Source organism: Falco peregrinus, chromosome 10 (assembly GCF_023634155.1).
Source record: "Falco peregrinus isolate bFalPer1 chromosome 10, bFalPer1.pri, whole genome shotgun sequence".
NCBI classification, from domain to species: domain Eukaryota; kingdom Metazoa; phylum Chordata; class Aves; order Falconiformes; family Falconidae; genus Falco; species Falco peregrinus.
In genome coordinates this window covers 33,759,397-33,777,080 of record NC_073730.1, presented here as the reverse complement: position 1 = coordinate 33,777,080, position 17,684 = coordinate 33,759,397, and the positions used below count along the sequence as shown (strand labels likewise).

General features: G+C 43.8%; 1 protein-coding gene across 4 annotated transcripts; it reads left to right on the top strand.

Annotated features, from left to right (window-relative positions):
- Positions 1–753: 753 nt before the first annotated feature.
- Positions 754–17,684, top strand: SERBP1 (SERPINE1 mRNA binding protein 1). Of its 4 annotated transcripts, none has more exons than XM_055815776.1 (10): positions 754–1,266; positions 4,356–4,518; positions 5,476–5,613; positions 5,760–5,831; positions 6,424–6,498; positions 8,812–8,989; positions 12,215–12,262; positions 14,783–14,956; positions 15,941–15,979; positions 17,261–17,684. In XM_055815776.1, the coding sequence occupies exons 1-10, from the start codon at positions 873–875 to the stop codon at positions 17,315–17,317; spliced, it is 1,338 nt and encodes a 445-aa protein (XP_055671751.1). In that variant the 5' UTR covers positions 754–872; the 3' UTR covers positions 17,318–17,684. The 4 variants fall into 4 exon arrangements, with proteins under 4 accessions (XP_055671751.1, XP_055671750.1, XP_055671754.1 ...); XM_055815775.1 differs by having other exon boundaries at positions 5,736–5,831; XM_055815779.1 differs by lacking the exon at positions 12,215–12,262.

Sequence of the window (17,684 nt, the reverse complement as noted above, 5' to 3'; positions counted from 1 at the left end):
CGCAAAGGCCCGGGCTGGGAAACCCAAAATGCCCACCTCCGATTCCACGCTCTTCAGAGCGGCAACAAGATGGAGAAGGGCAGACCGAGATACTCAGTGGTTTCCTGTATTTGTGCACTGACCCCAGTACGTGCCAGTATGAAGGCAGACACTCCTGACCGGGTCGTGTTTTCACTCGGGCGTACCAGCATGCTCTACAAGTGTCTTAACCGCTGACTACACACTGTACCTTTGTTGCATCCAGCCTGCGTTATTTAATCCTTAAATAAGCTCTACGTGTACCCCAGTGGTTTTTAACACTTGAACAGGGGAATTTGTTGAGAACAACCAAGCGTGCGGATCTCGCCCCACGTTTTTTCCTATCAGGACATCCCTGAGGTGACCAGGTTGCGCACCGAGGGAGCACAGGCCGCGCCCCCGCGCCCGGCAGGGGCAAGGCGCACAGCCCTGAGGAGCGCGGGCCGACCCCGGGGCGAACGGCGCCCGCCGCCGGGCACACAGGCCTAGCGTGCAGAAAGACGTTTAAAACTGAGGCTCATCGCGTCAGGTCCGGTGTCACCGCCGCCGGCACCCCCGGGACACCCCCGCGGCGGCGCGGCCCGGGGCGGCTGCGATGGCGGGCGGCTGCGCGCACCACGCACAATGGCGGCGCGGGGCATGCCGGGAGCTGTGGTCCGTCGGGCGGGCGCGGGCGGCGGCGGGCGCGGGCCGCCTGCCGCTCCCGGCGTGCCCCGCGCGGGGTGAGGTGCCCGGATGTGCCCGGCGCCGGAAGAGAAGCGGGTCTCTTCGGGGCCGGCCATCTTGTGCGGCAGCGAGCAGGGCGCGGGGGGCCCGGCAGCATCGGAGGAGGATCCCGCCGACGGGGGCCCATCATGCCCGGACACCTGCAGGAGGGCTTCGGCTGCGTCGTCACCAACCGCTTCGACCAGCTCTTTGATGACGAGTCCGACCCCTTCGAGGTGCTGCGGGCGGCCGAGAGCCGGAGGAAAGAGAGCGGCGGCGGCGGCGGGAGCCAGGGGGGCGGCGGGGCCCGCGGCGGCCCGGCGGGCGCCCAGACCAACTCCTCCGGCGGGGCCGGCGGCGGCGGCGGCGGCCCGGGTCAGGCGGGCGCCGGCGGCGGCCCCGGCAGCGCGGCCAAGCAGCTGCGCAGGGAGTCCCAGAAGGAGCGCAAGAACCCGCTGCCCCCCTTCGCCGCCTCCGCCGGGGGCGCCGCCGACCGCCGGGAGGAGGGCAGCGGCCAGCCCGGCGCGCCGCTGCGGAAGGAGGGTGAGCCGGGCCGCGGGGGGCTGCGGCGGGGGAGGGGGCCGAGCGCCGGGCCCGGCCCCGCCGAGGGGCCGCCCCTCGCCCCGCGGGGGCCGCGTCCCGCCGCGCACAAAGGAGGCGGCGGGAAGGCGCCGGAGCGCGGTGCGGGGGGGGGCCGGGCCGGGGCCCGGGCGGCGGCCTCGCACCCACGTGGGGGAGCGCATGGCGGGGCCGCCCGGGGCCGGGGGGCGGCTGGCGGCGGCCGCAGCCCGGGGGCACCGGGGCCCTGCGTTCGCTGCCGGCCGCACGTGGCCGCGGGCGGTGTGGCCCCGCGGGCCGGCCCGCGCGGAACGGAGTCGTGCGTGGGGCGCTGCCGTGCCGGAGCGGGGCGGCTCGCCTGGCGGGCGGCGCGGGGGGCGGCGGGCTCCTCCGGGAGCAGCCAAGCGCCGTCCTGAGCTGGTGGGGTGTTGCGGGGGGCCTGGCGCATTTGACAGGGGGTGGCAGCGCCCGCGCTTTCCAGATCCCCCCGCCTCGTTTTTCTAGGGAACGGGGTTGACAGGGCTCACGTAGGTATTTCACTGATGGGCTGTGTGAGTTCTCAGACGTGTTTGTCTAAACCCAGGAGACGTCGCACGCGGGAAACTGTGTTGGAAAAAAAGGAAAACAACAAAAAGTCCCGAGTACAAATAGGTTAAACGAATGTGCCCTGGGCAGAGTGACTGGCAGGACGCGGCCCTGCGCGAGGAGGGGTAGCTTTTGCGCACACATGTCGGCCCGTGGCAGGCAGCTGTACCCCGCACAAACCTCGGCACACCTCAGATTGCTCGGAACTCCCATTAAATTGGAATCCATGAAATGCATCGAAGTAAGGTGACAGCGGTTGACATGTGGGTGAGGAAGTAGCTTGGCAGCTGCAGTTTAACTCTGGAAGATCTTTACAGCAACGCGGCTGGTTCAGAAGACCCCAGCGCCGCGTGAAAGCGTCTTAACACCTGTGCATTTACTGCAGCGCATGTTGCAGTATGACTTTCTGCCACCTTTTATGCTTTTTAAGAAAGAAGTAGTCTTAATATATGAGTTGTTCTAGAAAGTAGGCCTCCCAGACGTCACTTGAAAACACCTTGTGAGAAGCAGAAGTTAGGAACTGTTACAGTAGTCTTTGCTCATGGGTCTTCTGTACTTTTGTTGCTTGAGAGCTCTTTCTGTGTGAGGAATGCAATAATTTGTCCTGAGTCGCAATTTGCTGAGCCAGTGTCCTCTGGAAATATTAATAGTCAGATGCAGAGTCGTGGTGGTGTCCCTCGTGAGGTAAACCTGAAATATGGCAGTGTCTGTGGCCAACACAAGAGAACGCAGAAGGTTTTTGGCAGGGCTAGCACTCCATGTTTACCTCCTGGTTTTCACATTCATTTTCAAGAGCAAGCACTACTTCACTATGAAAAAAGTACTTTGTGGCTTATTATAGCAGTGAAGTGGAAAGTCAGGCTTGCTTTTGTAACTGTGTATGGTGCACTGTAGTAAACAAAGTCACTTTCCAGTTTGAAAATTTTTGGGTTTTGTGTGGGACAGTGTTCTAACACCATAAAGTTGTTTGATGCCATAGTATTGACAGGGTTTGCTGCGTACCTTGTGAGTGTATTGCGTTTTGAAACTATTCCACTATGTAAGGATGCAGAGTATTTGACTGGTGAATTACCAGTTCAAAGCTTTATGATACTAAGGAAAAGGTATTTTTGGTTAGGCTTCACCAGGTTTTTTGAGCGCAGGGTGTTGAACTCAAAATTCAAAAGACATGGAATTATTCCTTCCAGTTCTGCAGCATACCTCCTATGTGGCACTAGCCTGTTTGCTTTCCTTGCTGAGCTTTGCCTCCTAAAATTAAATGGGCCTTCTTAGTTTGAGAGTCCTTTTCAAAGTAAATGTTAGTGAGTTTAACCCCTGCGTTTCCTCAGGGAGTAAGGATTACTTAGCAAGCAATGTATGTCATGCAAACTTCATATATAAAGTACAGCTTGTAAGGTAAGGAAGACATTGTTCATTTGGGCGTGTTGGCTTGGATATCATTACAACTGTAACTTCTCTAGCCCCACCCAAATAGGACATTGCTTGTTAGGCAGGACCTTAGTTCTTTAAAAAAATGTAAAATTGGCAGCATTTGATTTAAAAGATTGTTCACAATTATTGAGCCAGCCTCAGTGGCTTGCTTAGTGTTTCTTCCCTAAACATTTTGGCAAGAAAATAGCATAACAAAGCAATAATGTGTTTGTCCAGATCTTTCTAAAGAAGAGTAAACAGGCCTTTCGGAAGAGTGGAAAACTGCATTTAAGATCTTTCAGAAGTCTTAGTGAGAGAGGTAATGCCCATCGGAAGTTACTATTATTGAAAAAAAAAGTAGTCTTTCAGAGGGCACAGAGGAGGGAAGGAAGAACACTAGCCGGTTCAGTAGCAGAGTGTATTCTTAAGCTGTTTCAAGTGCGCACATGATGAGATGAGCCTTTGTCAGGGAGTGTGTATCAGGCTGTGAGGATTGGTGTGGATGCAGACACCATTTAGTCACTGACCAGTACCTACCGTACTGGGATGCAAGTGACACCTGCTTGGGAAGGGTGGCCCTGCCCTGGGTCATACAGCTGGCCAAAAAAGTTCCCAAGAGCACAGTGAGATGAAGCAGGGTCACTGTCATAGGGTCCAGCCTGGTGATGCATGTCAAAATCAAAAACACTTGTTCGACCTGAAAAGCGCCTTTCGGGGGTGGGGGGTGGGGGTGGAAATCTTGCTTACCTTGATCCCTCTTTGAAAGTTGACCCCATCATTTTAACATGGATTACTAATGTATTGTGTGCTCTGACAGGTTTTGTTTCCTGCAATATTGTAAGAGCATACACTTGCAGAAAATAGTTTGATTGAAATGCTGTGGAAAAATGTGAATCAGAAGTGTCAATGATAAACAGTTACTTTGTTATAAAGGTATAGTTTCTCAGATTATCTACTCATAATGCTAGAAGAAAAACGTTAATTCCATCTTACCTTCAGTATTCTTTTATGGTGTTAGAATCAGTATCTCTCCCAGAGCAGCTCTGCATTCTGTTGATGTGTGTCGCCTAATGTTTCAGGGATAAGACGTATTGGCAGGAGGCCTGATCAGCAGCAACAGCAGCAACAGCAGGGTGAAGGCAAGCCTATTGACAGGAGACCAGAGAGACGACCTCCTCGTGAGCGCCGCTTCGATAAACCTGCTGATGAGAAAGGCGAAGGAGGAGAATTTTCTGTTGATAAGTAAGATTTGATTTTTTATTTATTTTTTTTTTATCTTGCATGACAAAGAACTTTCCTAGCTTTTTTAGGAAGGGCCTGTCTTGCATTTTGCTACTAAGGTAAAACCTAAACAAACAAATAGCTGAATGAATCAAAATTTAACTGATTGAATTCAATTTTTGTCACGCACAAGAAGAGCATATCTCATCTAGACTATAACTCTTCCCTTTTCTGTGATTTTGTTTACAAACTCTTTACAAACTCAACTGGAGTTTTAACTGGGAGTGATCCAGCATGATCAGTTCCATTGGCATGTCTGAAAATACGGTTTAAATCATTAAGCTAGCCAGTGTATCTCTCTAAATCTATAGCAGATAACTCAGGAAAGGAGCTTGAGTATAGCTGTTGCCTGCAGGATGAGATCTGTTTGCTGTTAATCCGTACAGCTGACTTAAAGCCAATAAGAGTTTGTCCATGTAGGTGTTTACACCTTGTCTGCAGTGGCTTCAAATCTGGAATTGGTGAAACTGTCTTACATCTAGGCAAGATCTAAAGTGTTGAGTATCGTGAGGGATCCAGAATCCAAGTGTTCTGAAAGTAATGATCAAATATTAAAATTGTAGTAGCTGAAGTTAAAATCCTTCTTTAAAAGCCAAGTGGGATGAATACAAGTTAAATGGAAATTGTAGTGTTGGCTAGGTAAGTAACACACTACAAACACTAAATTTTGGAATTTACTGCCAGAAGATGCAAATGAACAGCAATCCTTCGAAGCGATTGTTTCTGGATTTTGAAATGTGGGCATTATATATGTGGGTTTTTTCAGTGTAGTAATTTGGCATTGAAGTTAGAGCCTCAACACAGTTATAAACAGTAATTATCAAAGGAAAAGCAGGTAAATAAAAATCTCAAAAGAGAACCTTAAAAACCATGCTGTAAATATTTGGAGGTGAAATACTGACAGTTGTTCCATGCTAGACCCATTCTTGACCGACCTATGCGTGGACGTGGTGGACTTGGAAGAGGGCGTGGACGCGGCCGTGGAATGGGCAGAGGAGATGGGTTTGACTCTCGTGGCAAACGTGAATTTGACAGACATAGTGGCAGCGATAGATCGTAAGTCTTTAACTTTTTCTATTATTTTTTTTTTTTACTATTCTTTACAATTAAATAATGTTTTAAAATCTGTCTTTGAATTTCTGTATCTGGACACTATAATGTTAACTCAGTTTTGTTAGTTCTGTTTCACATTCACATTTCAGCGGCCTAAAGCATGAGGACAAGCGTGGTGGCAGTGGATCACACAACTGGGGAACCGTCAAAGATGAACTAACGTTAGTAATCTGTAATTGCTCAGAAAACTATTAGCCAAATGTTAATAAAGCCTAATTCCTAAGGCTTGTAATGTAAAGATTCAGCCTACATTTTTTGCCTTTTGATTTTTGTGATTTTTGTTACTCTGTTTAAACAATGTTTGCAGAATCAAAATGAGCAATTTCTTGTAACATAAGAGATGGGTTTGCTGTTAAAACTGTAATTTGGAGAAATTTGGAATGGGGGTGGTGTCTTGTGCTGGCTTTTGAACGGTTCTTTTACTAGGGCAGTTTAACAATTTTGATTAAGTTAAGTATGCTTTTTTAGAAGTATTACACTGAAAAGAGTATTTTTAATAACCAGATCCATTTTGGATCTCAGGGTATGGCGGGAGGCTTTCAGAATGGGTACTAGTGCTGGGAAAAACTGTTAGTAAGGTGAAAAGCAGAGAATTTAAAAGGCACAGAGAGTACCCATCCTTAATAAAATAGTTCATGTTAAAGAAGGGTGGGTTATGTAAGTCCGCTATAGTACTTAGTCATTAATCTTACGGAGCTTTAAATAGGGGTGAACTTTTGAAAAACCCAAACTCTAAACATTATGTAATTGCAGTGAGTTGGATCAGTCAGCTGTAACTGAGGAAACGCCAGAGGGAGAGGAACATCCGCCTGCTGATTCTGAAAATAAGTGAGTAGCACCCCTCTTAATGTTCCTTGATTGCTTCAGAGGTAGTATTTCTTCACCTTTAACCTTGGATATTTATTCCTACTTCTGTTTTGCCAAACTAAGCTGATACAGAATTATCCACAGTGCTGCTGAAAAACTTCTCTTGAAAAAGTGCATGTCTAAAAATTAACTGGAAACTGTTACGTTAGTGTCATGTAGGCTCTTAGGTCACTTTCAGATGTAGTTATTAATGATTGGTTGTTATACGCTTACAGTCTTGGGATTGCAGCTTCTAAATACCAAATCCAAAAGCATCTGAGCTCATAACTAGGTAGAACCACCAAGCAAAAGGGACAAAATTATGTTCTGCTGGTGGAAGGTAACTTTTTTTTAAACTTAGCTTTTCAAAACAGCCATCAAGACTGTGACTAGCCTGTCAGAGAATGGTTGTATCTCTTTCATTCTCCAGCTTCTGTGCATGCAGGCAATTTTGGAAGAAGTTAACTTGATTGCTTCTCATTCCACTTGGATACTGTTATGGAAGCAAGCAGAGACTGATGAATGATACACAGTAACTAGTAACTAGAGAAGCAGAACGAGAAGTAGTGATACTTGCAGTTGACGTAAAAACGAGATAAAAATTTTTGTGGTAGTGTGGAAACTTGTATTTAATGGGGAGTGTGCTTTATAATGGATTCAGAAAATGGCTAACAGCTAAGATAGAATTTTGAAATACTTGTTTGCACAAGATTTCTAACCTGGAGTTTGCAATAGCTTGATTTCCTCATTAATGACTTTGATTAGTGGTAAAGAGGGTACAGTTACTGTGTAGAGAGTAAGAAATGGATTGAGCTTATAAAAAAAAAAAAAAGACTAAATGCCATTACTTCTCGAAGGTGTTGGTGGTCCAAGGTTAAGGTTATCTTGTAGACAGCAGTAGTATGAGAATTTTTAAGGAATTACAGCTTGGATATCCATCAGAAAATGCAAGCTAGCTAGTCCTTAAAAGAACTATATCTGTTGGAAATCCAGATATCTTAAATTTGCTACCTGCCGCATTTCCTGCATCTTTATTAGCAGCAGTGTCCCGGTGTCTTGCTTGACCAGGTACTGACCCATCCATGTGCAGATCAGTTATCTGCAAAATTCTACAGGCTCTTTGTGTGTGTCATAGTTTTCCTCAAATCTGCAGAAAATATGTACTCTTCTCAGTTTCAAGCGTAATGCATCTGTTGTAACCCATCAGTTTTCTTCATAGAGAAGCATCTTTACATGGGTTAGTTTTCAGGTTGGCTAGTTTGTGGATCTGAACCTAAATGTTTCGGCAGAACTGTAGGCTGTTTTACTGCAGTAAAACCTGCACGATACTGAGGGCTGGTGTCTTTACCTTGAGCAAAAGTGGCTTCTGAATATACACAGTGTCAAAACCCATGCTGTTCTACAGAACGAGAAAAAAAGAAATATGACATAAAAATCTCTGCTTTACTAGGTTAAAATTAATGGCTATGAAATGAAAACCTTTTGAATTGAGGCTTTCATGATCTCTTTGCTGCAAATACATGGCACTAATTTTCTGTAATCGGAAATTTAGTTGCATAAAGACACTGAAGAATGACTAGAGGATTGACTGCCTGTGTAGTTGGAACATGATCTGTTATTGAGCATAGTGATTGTGTGTTTTATTTTTAAAAATAGCTCTTTGGCAAAAGGTAGAGGCATCAAAGACTTGGAATGAGGTGATACATTGCATGAGTAACTGAGTTGTATGAGTTGTTTTTTTCAAGTTGGCTGAAAATAAAAATTATTTGTTAGTTGGGAAATTAACCATTATCTTTAGTTCAATAAAGGAAGCAGACTATCCAAAGCTGATTAAATTCTGTTTTTTTTTAAAAAAAAAAAACTTGAAAATTGAGGGAAGAACAAGCTCGCTCTCACTGGCTTAACTTGAACTTTTGGGAGAGAGGTACCTCAAAAAGGGTGGGGAGGAAAGCTCCAAACAAGTCCATTGCAGAAGTTAGGCTTTCATATTTGTAAAGAAAACTCATTCATGTGGAGAATAGATGGCATGGGTCAGTGTTCATTTTAACGTTTTGCTGTGCTCACCATTTAGTTGCTTAAAGGTGTCTGGCTGTGATATTTTATTTTTTTTTTGGCACGCTGGCTTAAGGAGGTGAGTTTTCATGTGTGCTTTCTGCGTGGTGGGAGTGAGGGGTTTTTCTATATGCTGCTTAAGTGCTAAATACTAATCTGGTGCCGATTAACAAGTGACTTTGAATTTGTACGTTAGAATGTGAGTTCTAAGTCATGATCATAATATCCATGAATTTACTACAGAGAGAATGAGGTTGAAGAAGTTAAGGAAGAAGGTCCTAAGGAAATGACCCTGGACGAGTGGAAAGCTATTCAAAGTAAGGATCGTGCAAAAGTTGAGTTCAACATCCGTAAACCAAATGAGGGTGCTGATGGGCAATGGAAAAAAGGATTTGTTCTTCACAAGTCAAAGAGCGAGGAGGTAAAGTGACTTTCAATATTTGCTAGTATCCAGATTGTATAGGCTTTTCTATTGATATGCATTTCTTGGAGCGGAAGCTCCGTTCTTCTAGACGCTGACCTGTAGCTAAAAGTCTGTAAGGGAGCAACATTTCTCTTAATAAAACTGGAGTTAGGCTCCAGTTTTATTAGCGTAAGCAGCCACTTTACTGTGGGTAGTTTTAGCAGTTGATCTGTACCCTTATGTTGGTGCATGCTGTGATATAGTAAGACTGGAAACCCGCTGCATCTGGGCAGGTAACTTTAAGGACTGTCTCTTGATGAACTTTTTAGAAGAAGTTTGTCAATGTCAAATTTATTTCTTTGCTTTTTTTTTTGTTTTGTTTTTTTTTAAAGAAAGCTTATGTTATTTAGCATGTTAGTCTTATGCAGTACACAGACTTAGGATGCTTGAAAAAATACTGGTCATGTCTCGGACACCTTAACACCTAAACTGTTTCTCTTATGTTTGTAACATGGGTATCTTCTCATTTTGTAATGTTAGGTCGACAGCCCTCCTTGAAGCTTTTGAGCAACCAGGTGGAATTACCTTTGTATACCTCGGTGATATACAATGGAGTTGCTGCAGAATTATTTTAAAATTGTAGTTTTTCAAGCATATTCGTTTTAGTTGTTGCAAAATTTTACTCTTCCAAGATTGTCTGAGTGGCAAGGAGACACATACTCTTTGGCTTTAGAAGGGAGGGAAGTGCTAAGAGCTCTGCTTTTAGTGCAGGGCTGCATTAATCTTTGGTTTTGATCTTTGCTTTTAACACTCTGTAATAGCTTAAGTGACCCACTTAAGATAATGGTGGCCTGCAACTTTGTCTGCCAGATGGTTCTGACTCCCTTTGAAGTAACTAGATAGTATGTAATACTCTGTTTGGTGTTCTAGCCTGTATTTCTGCTCTTTCACACCTTGTCAGTTTTTTCTTCTTGTAAGCTGGGGACGTAATGCAGATGGGAAGGCACTGTTCAGTACTTTCCGATGAAAACTCCATTTCTGATCTCGTTGAAGTCGGAATGAGTTTGACTTTGTCACAGTCGTGCTATTTTCTTGCTGTGTAAGGTAGTTCAGTTTGTCAAATGATTGAACATCTTTTTGTTTACCTTTAGCTGTTTGGTGTTTGAAGTGTTTATTAAATACTGTTTTCTCCGGCTTGTGTAGAAAAGGCGAACTGAGACTTAAATGTTCCTGTATGTTAAAAAGAGTATATTTAAACAGAAGTATTTATATGCTTTACCAAGATTTACTAAACCTGTAGTCCTTCAAGTTCCCGCAGCCCCAATCCCTCCAAAGCAGATTTATTTGACACTTAGTCAGCTGAAGATGGTCGTCTTTAACATATTTGCATGTGTGACAGTATAATAAGATGGTGTACTTCTGGCTAATCTAGAAAGATCTGTACTGTATTTTCCATTTGAAAAATGAATTGGTAGTTACCTCAAACCCAAATGGAACCAGTGAGGATAACTGATCACATTACTTTCATGGAAGAACTGACATTATGAGTAGGTTGTTCTGTTTGGGGGGTGTATTATACTAACTTCTCTTCAAAGAAACGAGTCAGATCTTTTTAGCACTATCACATAAGAAGTTAACAGTCCCTTGCTGTGTAAGCGCAGTAGTGAGATACTAACAAACTGCCTTTAAATCTCAATGCTTTTAGCCTGCTTTTATTGTATGTCCAGCAGATGTCTTTCCCCATTTCACTTACTGTTCGCTGATACTGTGGGAAGCAGCACAGGGGTTGTTTGTGAAGTACTGCAGCAGAATAGCTCTATAATCGGTATGCATTAGGAAAGCCTTCGTTGTGGCTCCTTTTTGAGCAGGTTTAGAAGGTGAAATATCTTTAAGTTATGACAAAACCTACCAGTCACCTGCTGTTCTTCTGTTTGCCCTCTTGGACATACTTATGAGTCATGAAATCAAGGTTGATGTAAGGTTTCTGTGACTCTTAGTGACAAGAAGAGAGTTTATGTGTGGAACTGACTTGGTTTATAGGTTAATTCTGGTTTTCAGCCCCAAATCTTCTGTACTCTTACAGTTGAAAAATCACAGTGCGCTCCAGTGGACTTTCTCAAAATTTGCGGTGTTGTGATGACTGCCCTCATTCCTGTAGCCTGAGAGCTACTGGGAGAATGCCCTAGGAGTCTGTGGGAAAAGGGAATGTGAGGTTCTAGTACTGTTCATCTGCCTTGGTCTCGTGAAAGCGCTGTCTTCCTCCTATTACTTGGGCTCTTCCCTGAGGGGTGAAATGCCTGACCCTATCTGAGGTCTTTCCTCTTTTTGACATTTGCTATGCAATTTCTAGAAAGCGATATTTTTGTATGAAATGAACTCTTAATACTGTCTCAAATTCTTGCTGGTTTTATGTGAAATCCATGTGTATTGGCAGCCCTAGTCTAATGAGACTTTCCAGGAGACTGGGTTATGCTGTTACGCCATGAAATAGAGATCCTTGTTTTTTTTCTTCTCTGCAGCTGGTTTAGTGGCTTGCGTCTGTTTTAAGTTCTACTGGTGTACAGCTGAACAAAAAATGGAAAGGGGTTATGTTGTGGAGAGACCTTAAAATTTGTTTGAAAAGTTGGATCCAAGTCTCCTGGAAAGACTGATACCCTAGTAGATCAGTTCCTCCTCTGTGTATCTGCTTGTGCTGTGCCTCTTTCCTGTGCCTTTAAACTTTCCTGCTGATCTAATAGCTTCCTTAGAGGAGGTTGGAATGGGAGACTGAGAAAAACGTTTTTGAAGAGAGTACTTCATCTTCTCAAAATTTAGAGGCATGACTCTTGAATTGAGGCTCTGCAGGAACCTTTTCTCACTAACGGTAGTTTTGAACGTCGCACCCTCTTACCTGTCTAGTTCTGTACGCAGTGTGCCTGATGTGTTGAGGTGCTGGAGATCAGCCTGCACGCGCGGACTCTACTGGAGTTTCCAGCAGCTTGTGTTGAACTTTTTTGGTACTGATCTGAGATTTCTCTTGTCTCCACACCTGTGGTATGGTCCATCCTCTAATCTTTCTGGATGCTTGCACAGCTGTTGTTCTCATCCTTTTGCTGCTTCACGTGCTCAGTGACATCTGTATCCAGCAAGTTCATGTGACCTTATTACCTGTTGTTTCTGTATGTAGTTGAGTCTCATTTCTTCCTTTTGTTTTCTCCCTTTGTTCCTTTTGTCACTTTGGCGTGGACACGCAACTTTCATCAGACAAAGGCGATGACAGAAATGCAGGGGAGTCTGCTGGAGTCAAATGAGGTACTGATCCTTTATATCTAACTGGTAATACCTGTGTTTTAATATGAGCCCCTTCTGAAGTGGAAGGTCTGGATATTAAGAAGTCACAAAAAGAGAGAATAAAAGTAGATGCAATATGGAGCTCTTCTGTCCATGCCTGTTGTCTAACTGTGCACCATGTAGGAGCCTTCATGATTAGTACCCTTGCTCCTAATTGAGCTGAATTCACACCTTATCATAAAAGCTTCTATCATGAGTCTTTTTATTTTTTGTTGTTGCTGTTTTTCCATATCTCGCTGTCTGCTTTGGCCCCCTTTCCCTTAGCAGCTTGTTCTTTATTTTTGACAGCCTTTCCCAAGACCCGTAAGTGCAGCAGTGCCTTCAAGAAGCTATCACTTACTAGATCAGAGCAGTATTGAGAGTTGCCAATACATATAAATGCTTCCAAAAATGATTCAGAGTAAACAATTTGTATGGTATGTCTGTGACTGTTGTCGCCTAAGTGAAAGAAGAGGATGAGGAGAATATGCCAGGTCTTGTACTGGTGGGGTTTTAAAGCAGCTTTGGATAAAATCATTGGGTTACATATAGAATTTGCTATTTGTTGGTTTAGTGGTCAAATCAAGTTGTGAAAATGCAGGGTTTTTGGTAGACTGTAGTGTTTCTATTTTAGGTGATAGCAGTGTAGGGAGGGAAGCAAATAAAATTATTGTACAAATCTGCTGATACTACCTCTCACAAAAGAAAATGTCCTGTGACTACCAGTAAGTTGGAAATACAGTCTCAGTACCCTGCAGTGATCAAAACCATAGATAAAATATTTAGTGGTAAGAAAGGAATGAAAACAATAACAAAAGGTGTTGTGTATGGTTTCACAGATTGTTGTGTACTTACATTTGAGTAGTGCCATGTCAGTCTGAGATGTGGAATTACTGTTCTCTGAAAAATAACTGCTTAGGCTAACTTCCTGAGTTTGGGAAAGAGATCTCTGAGGGAAGGGTATCAGTTCAGATCTATGAAATCAGGAGTGGGACGGAGACCAGCTGTTAATGGAATACATCTCAGTCAAATGTGCTTGAAAGAAAGCAGCATAGAGGGATATTTCTTGTGCCCAGTTAAATTGCAGTGCTCTCCACTGCATGACATCGTGGAGGCCAAATGTTCAGCTGGACGTGGAAAGGGATAATTAGATTGATGGGGGAGAAGGCTCTTCATGGCTCTGTACATTATGGTGCTTGTGACTGACTCACGGAATCCCTGAAAGCAGCTTTCAGCCTTTTGACTGTAGACCTCTGTATCCATTGGCTGCCTTATGAAGGATCCACAAAGGGTAATTAAAGGGTGTAGGGCTTAATTGCACAATATGTTGCCTCTGAAAGTCAGCATACTGTGTAAATTACACCACAAGAAGTTAAGAGTCAGGAAGCTTAAGCATGCTAGTGGCATTTCTGTAGGGAAAAAAACAAGCAAATTGATAATTGCTTTACCAGAAGTTAGGGGCTTATAGGAAAAGAAAGCATCGTATGTTGCCATGTTTCCAGAATATGATGACTAGACCTTGTAATAGGCAGGGTGCTGGACTGGGTAAAACCCTTGCTCTAATCCAGTGTGGTTGGTTGTACATTTTGTATATCATTGTAGCTGCCAAAATCTGACTTACTACATGGAAAAATTATTTGTACAAAATAGGAAAAATAATTACTTTAAAACACTTGGTTCTTTTTGCGTTCAGTGTGTGATAATTTAAAATACTTGAATGTACTGAGTAGTAGCATTTATGGTGTAGACATTAACTCTTTGGTGCGTACCTTGCTCCTTGAAGCTCCGGTTTCTCTCTGTGAATGCACTAGGAACTGACCAGCTGTAAGTGTTGTATCATGGCAAAGGCGATGGAGAGTCCTGTTTTTCAGTGTAATTGATGAGGTTGGTTCTCTGTTTTAGCATTAATGTTTTGGCTACTTCAGTTACATTGTGTTTGAACTCGTTATGCCTCGTTTGCTGTTCGTTATGGCTAATGCAAACCAGTAAGGGATTCTTACAGTCTCCCTTGTTTTAAGTAGTTATACAGAGCTAAGCAAATGAGAATGTACTCATTGAGCAAAACAAAGATGGGTTACCAAGTAAGTATTTATAAAGAATGAAATGAATTGATAGAACCTGAAGATTTCTCAGGATGCAAAGTAAGAAGAGGAGAAATGCCAGAAAACAAGGTTCTGTACTGGCTTGGTGCTGGTTAGTTTGGTCTCGGAGAAGCCTAAACTCCAGAGCTTCCCTGAATTGTCTTGGAAATGCAAAATACCTTTGTTTGCTGAAGTGCTTATTTGATTACCTGTGTGTGGTTTTGTTGTCCGCACAAGCGGTATGACTTGATTCCTAACAATTCCTGCACTGTCTTTTAACCTGAATCAGTCAAGGTAATCGTTCGTCAGTATGAGAGTGCATTTGGAGGTGAACGCGTACTCTGTGATGGTAAGAGTGCAACTACAGATGAAAAGGTTTCTTTGGTGATTTTCCTTACTCATGAGGAAACACTCATTTCAGGCTCATGCTGAGGACTCTGTAATGGATCATCACTTCCGCAAGCCAGCAAATGATATTACATCCCAGCTGGAGATCAACTTTGGAGACCTTGGCCGCCCCGGACGTGGTGGCAGAGGGGGACGGGGTGGCCGAGGACGTGGTGGCAGGGCCAGCCGTGGAGGCAGAACTGACAAGGTAAGTAGCTACAGCTTTCATCTACAAAGGAGCTTAGTTTCAGTTGTTACTAGGATTTTCATACAGATAGTTTTAGGCACCTTCCTTATTTCTGGGGAGTTGCTCTGACAACAAACGCCACATTTGAAAACCAAGTCAAGTGTCTGTTCTTGCCAATTTAAACTAGGTTACTGTTAGGGCAAAAGGACGAATGTTTTAGCAGTGTTCTCATTAAACACAAAAAAGGGAGGGTGGGGATAGGTTGGGTTAAAAAAAAAAGTGCCCACCTTTTCTATCTGAAGCTGAAAAATGACTTTTCAGTGCGGACGGATCTAAATGTACTGTGAGGTGCTTCTGTTGGTGCCAGAGCAGAACTGCAAGTGCTAGAGCGGTTATTGTCAGGTACAGTCAGGACAGTGTATCTGCATTGTGACCTGTTGGGGGTGAAAGACTGGTTTTACAGCTGCATGCTGTATCTTGAAACTGAGGAATTTAGATTTTTCATGTGGAAATGGAGTTCTTGGTGTTTTTTTCCTCTAATCTGCAGTAATTTTTTTCCTCCTGTAGTCCCAAAGCCCTAAGGAAATACTCAGGGAAAGTACCAAATGAGGTTAGGGAGAGAAGATGTAAAGTTGAAGTACTGTAGTGTAGCTACAGTAAAGGTGTGGTTTAATATGGAGCACTTACTCAGCTTAAATCTAATCAAATTGTTACTTACTAGAAAATGAGTCTGGTGTGGCTTTCTTCACATAGACCAGACTTGCTCATTTTTGACTCTTCTAGGACTCTTGACTCTTGTTTTCTCTTTTACACTGGATCACTTTAAATTTTAGGCTTAGTAGTCGGAAAACTCTCCCGTTACCAATATAAGAAAATTTTAAAGAATTGAAATTAAATGGTGGTGGTGTTTGCTCTTGAGTTGTTTCACTAATATGGCGTCTTGCTTCAAGAATAAAAAACTTCCCTGCAGCCTATTTTATGCTGACTTTGTTTATTTCCTTTCAGTTGGTTAAGGAGTTTGACGTGATCCACACACCCAACCAGGTTGGTGATCTCTGCTGGCACTTGTGTACGTTATGTGTGAACAAGGCCCTCCTGTTGCAGGGACGGTAACTCCCGTCCTGCAGCGGGTGGGCTTTTTTGGCTTGCGTTCTGCTTTTGTGTAACGAGCAGCCGGAGATACTAAGGCTAGAGGCTGAGGACCCTGCTATTACTTTTTAACTTCAGTTTGAGGGCTGGGTATTTCTGTAGTGTCTTAGTCTTGCCTACAGGTGTTGATACCACTTTTATTGGAATGCTTTAAATATATCTCTTGATAAATGACTGTCTTTACAGGAAATTGCACTGTCTTGGCTTTTCCTACTCTTCTCTTCCACAATCCTCATGGACAAAGTCAAGAGTATTTTAAAATACTTAATTTCTGCATTTAATTGCAGCACTGTTCTTTAGGTGCAGTACAGAGCCTTTTAAAAAATCTGTTGGGAAGCACTGAGGAGATTTTTAACTTAAATGTATGAATTTCTAGGGCTAGGTTGGCACAAAAATTCTCTTTATCAACAGCTAGTTTGTGACTGGGGAAAAATTATACATGTGAAACTTAATTTGTGCTACAGACAGGCCTTTTCTGTAACTCTTGTCATGTCTGTTGGTAAGAATTGATGGTTGTGTGCTAGTGGAATGGTGTAAACCCACGTGTAGGGATCTCTTGGATCCTACAATGGAAACAGAGATGTAACCTTGTGCAATAATCGTGTGCAAACATGGTTTGTTTGCCTGTAGTGCCTCTTCCGATCTTTAAAGGTCTCTTCAAACCTAAACGATTCTAAGATTCAGATGTAGGCTTTGTTTTAAAAGGTAGTACAGGAGACTTCCTAGTCCTTGGGATAAAGGAGAACAGATAAGTGTTGCTTATCATGGAGGAAAAAAGTTGCTCTGGTAGTAATTTGTCCAGCACCATCCTGCTCACTCTGCTGTACTGTGTACCTCTTTGAATCCTGGCATTTCCCTATTGAACAGGGTTCAGGTTAAAATAGTTTTAAAAGGAGGAATTCCCACCCCTGTTTGTCTGGGGTGCAGGGAGTCCCCCTGCCCGCAGCTGCCCCGTGCAGGTGCCCAGCCTGTCTGCAGAGGGACAGAGGCTTAACCTTGTCCCCGTGCCTGCTGGCTGGCCCCAGTGTGTGCCAGCACCTTGCACTGCCCCGCTCCGCTGTGTGCTGGGCTGTCTTTGCCTGCTGAGTGGAAGGACTTTGTAATGTGTGAAGAATTAGAAACATGGTAGGGCTTGATGCTGCTGAAGGTCGTAACTTTCTGATGTTTCTCTTTCAGTCAAGTGCTTCTGCTCCTGATGTAGATGACCCAGAGGCTTTCCCAGCTCTGTCCTAAACTGGATGTCATAAGCCAACCCTGCCCTCGTCGGGCCTTCCTCTCCGAGGCTTGCATGCTTAAGGATCCTAAACAACTAAGAAATTAAAAAGAAAAAAAAAAAGAGGAGACTGTCATTCATACCATTCACACCTAAAGACTGAATTTTATCTGTTTTGAAAATGAACTTCTCTCGCTACACAGAAGCAACAATATGGTAGTCAGTTTTGTATTTAGAAATGTAATGGTAGCAGGGATGTTTTCATAATTTTTTCAGAGATTATGCATTCTTCATGGATACTTTTTTGTATTGCTGCTTGAAAATATGCGTTTCCAAACTTGAAATATAGGTGTGAACAGTGTGTACCAGTTAAAAGCTTTCACTTCA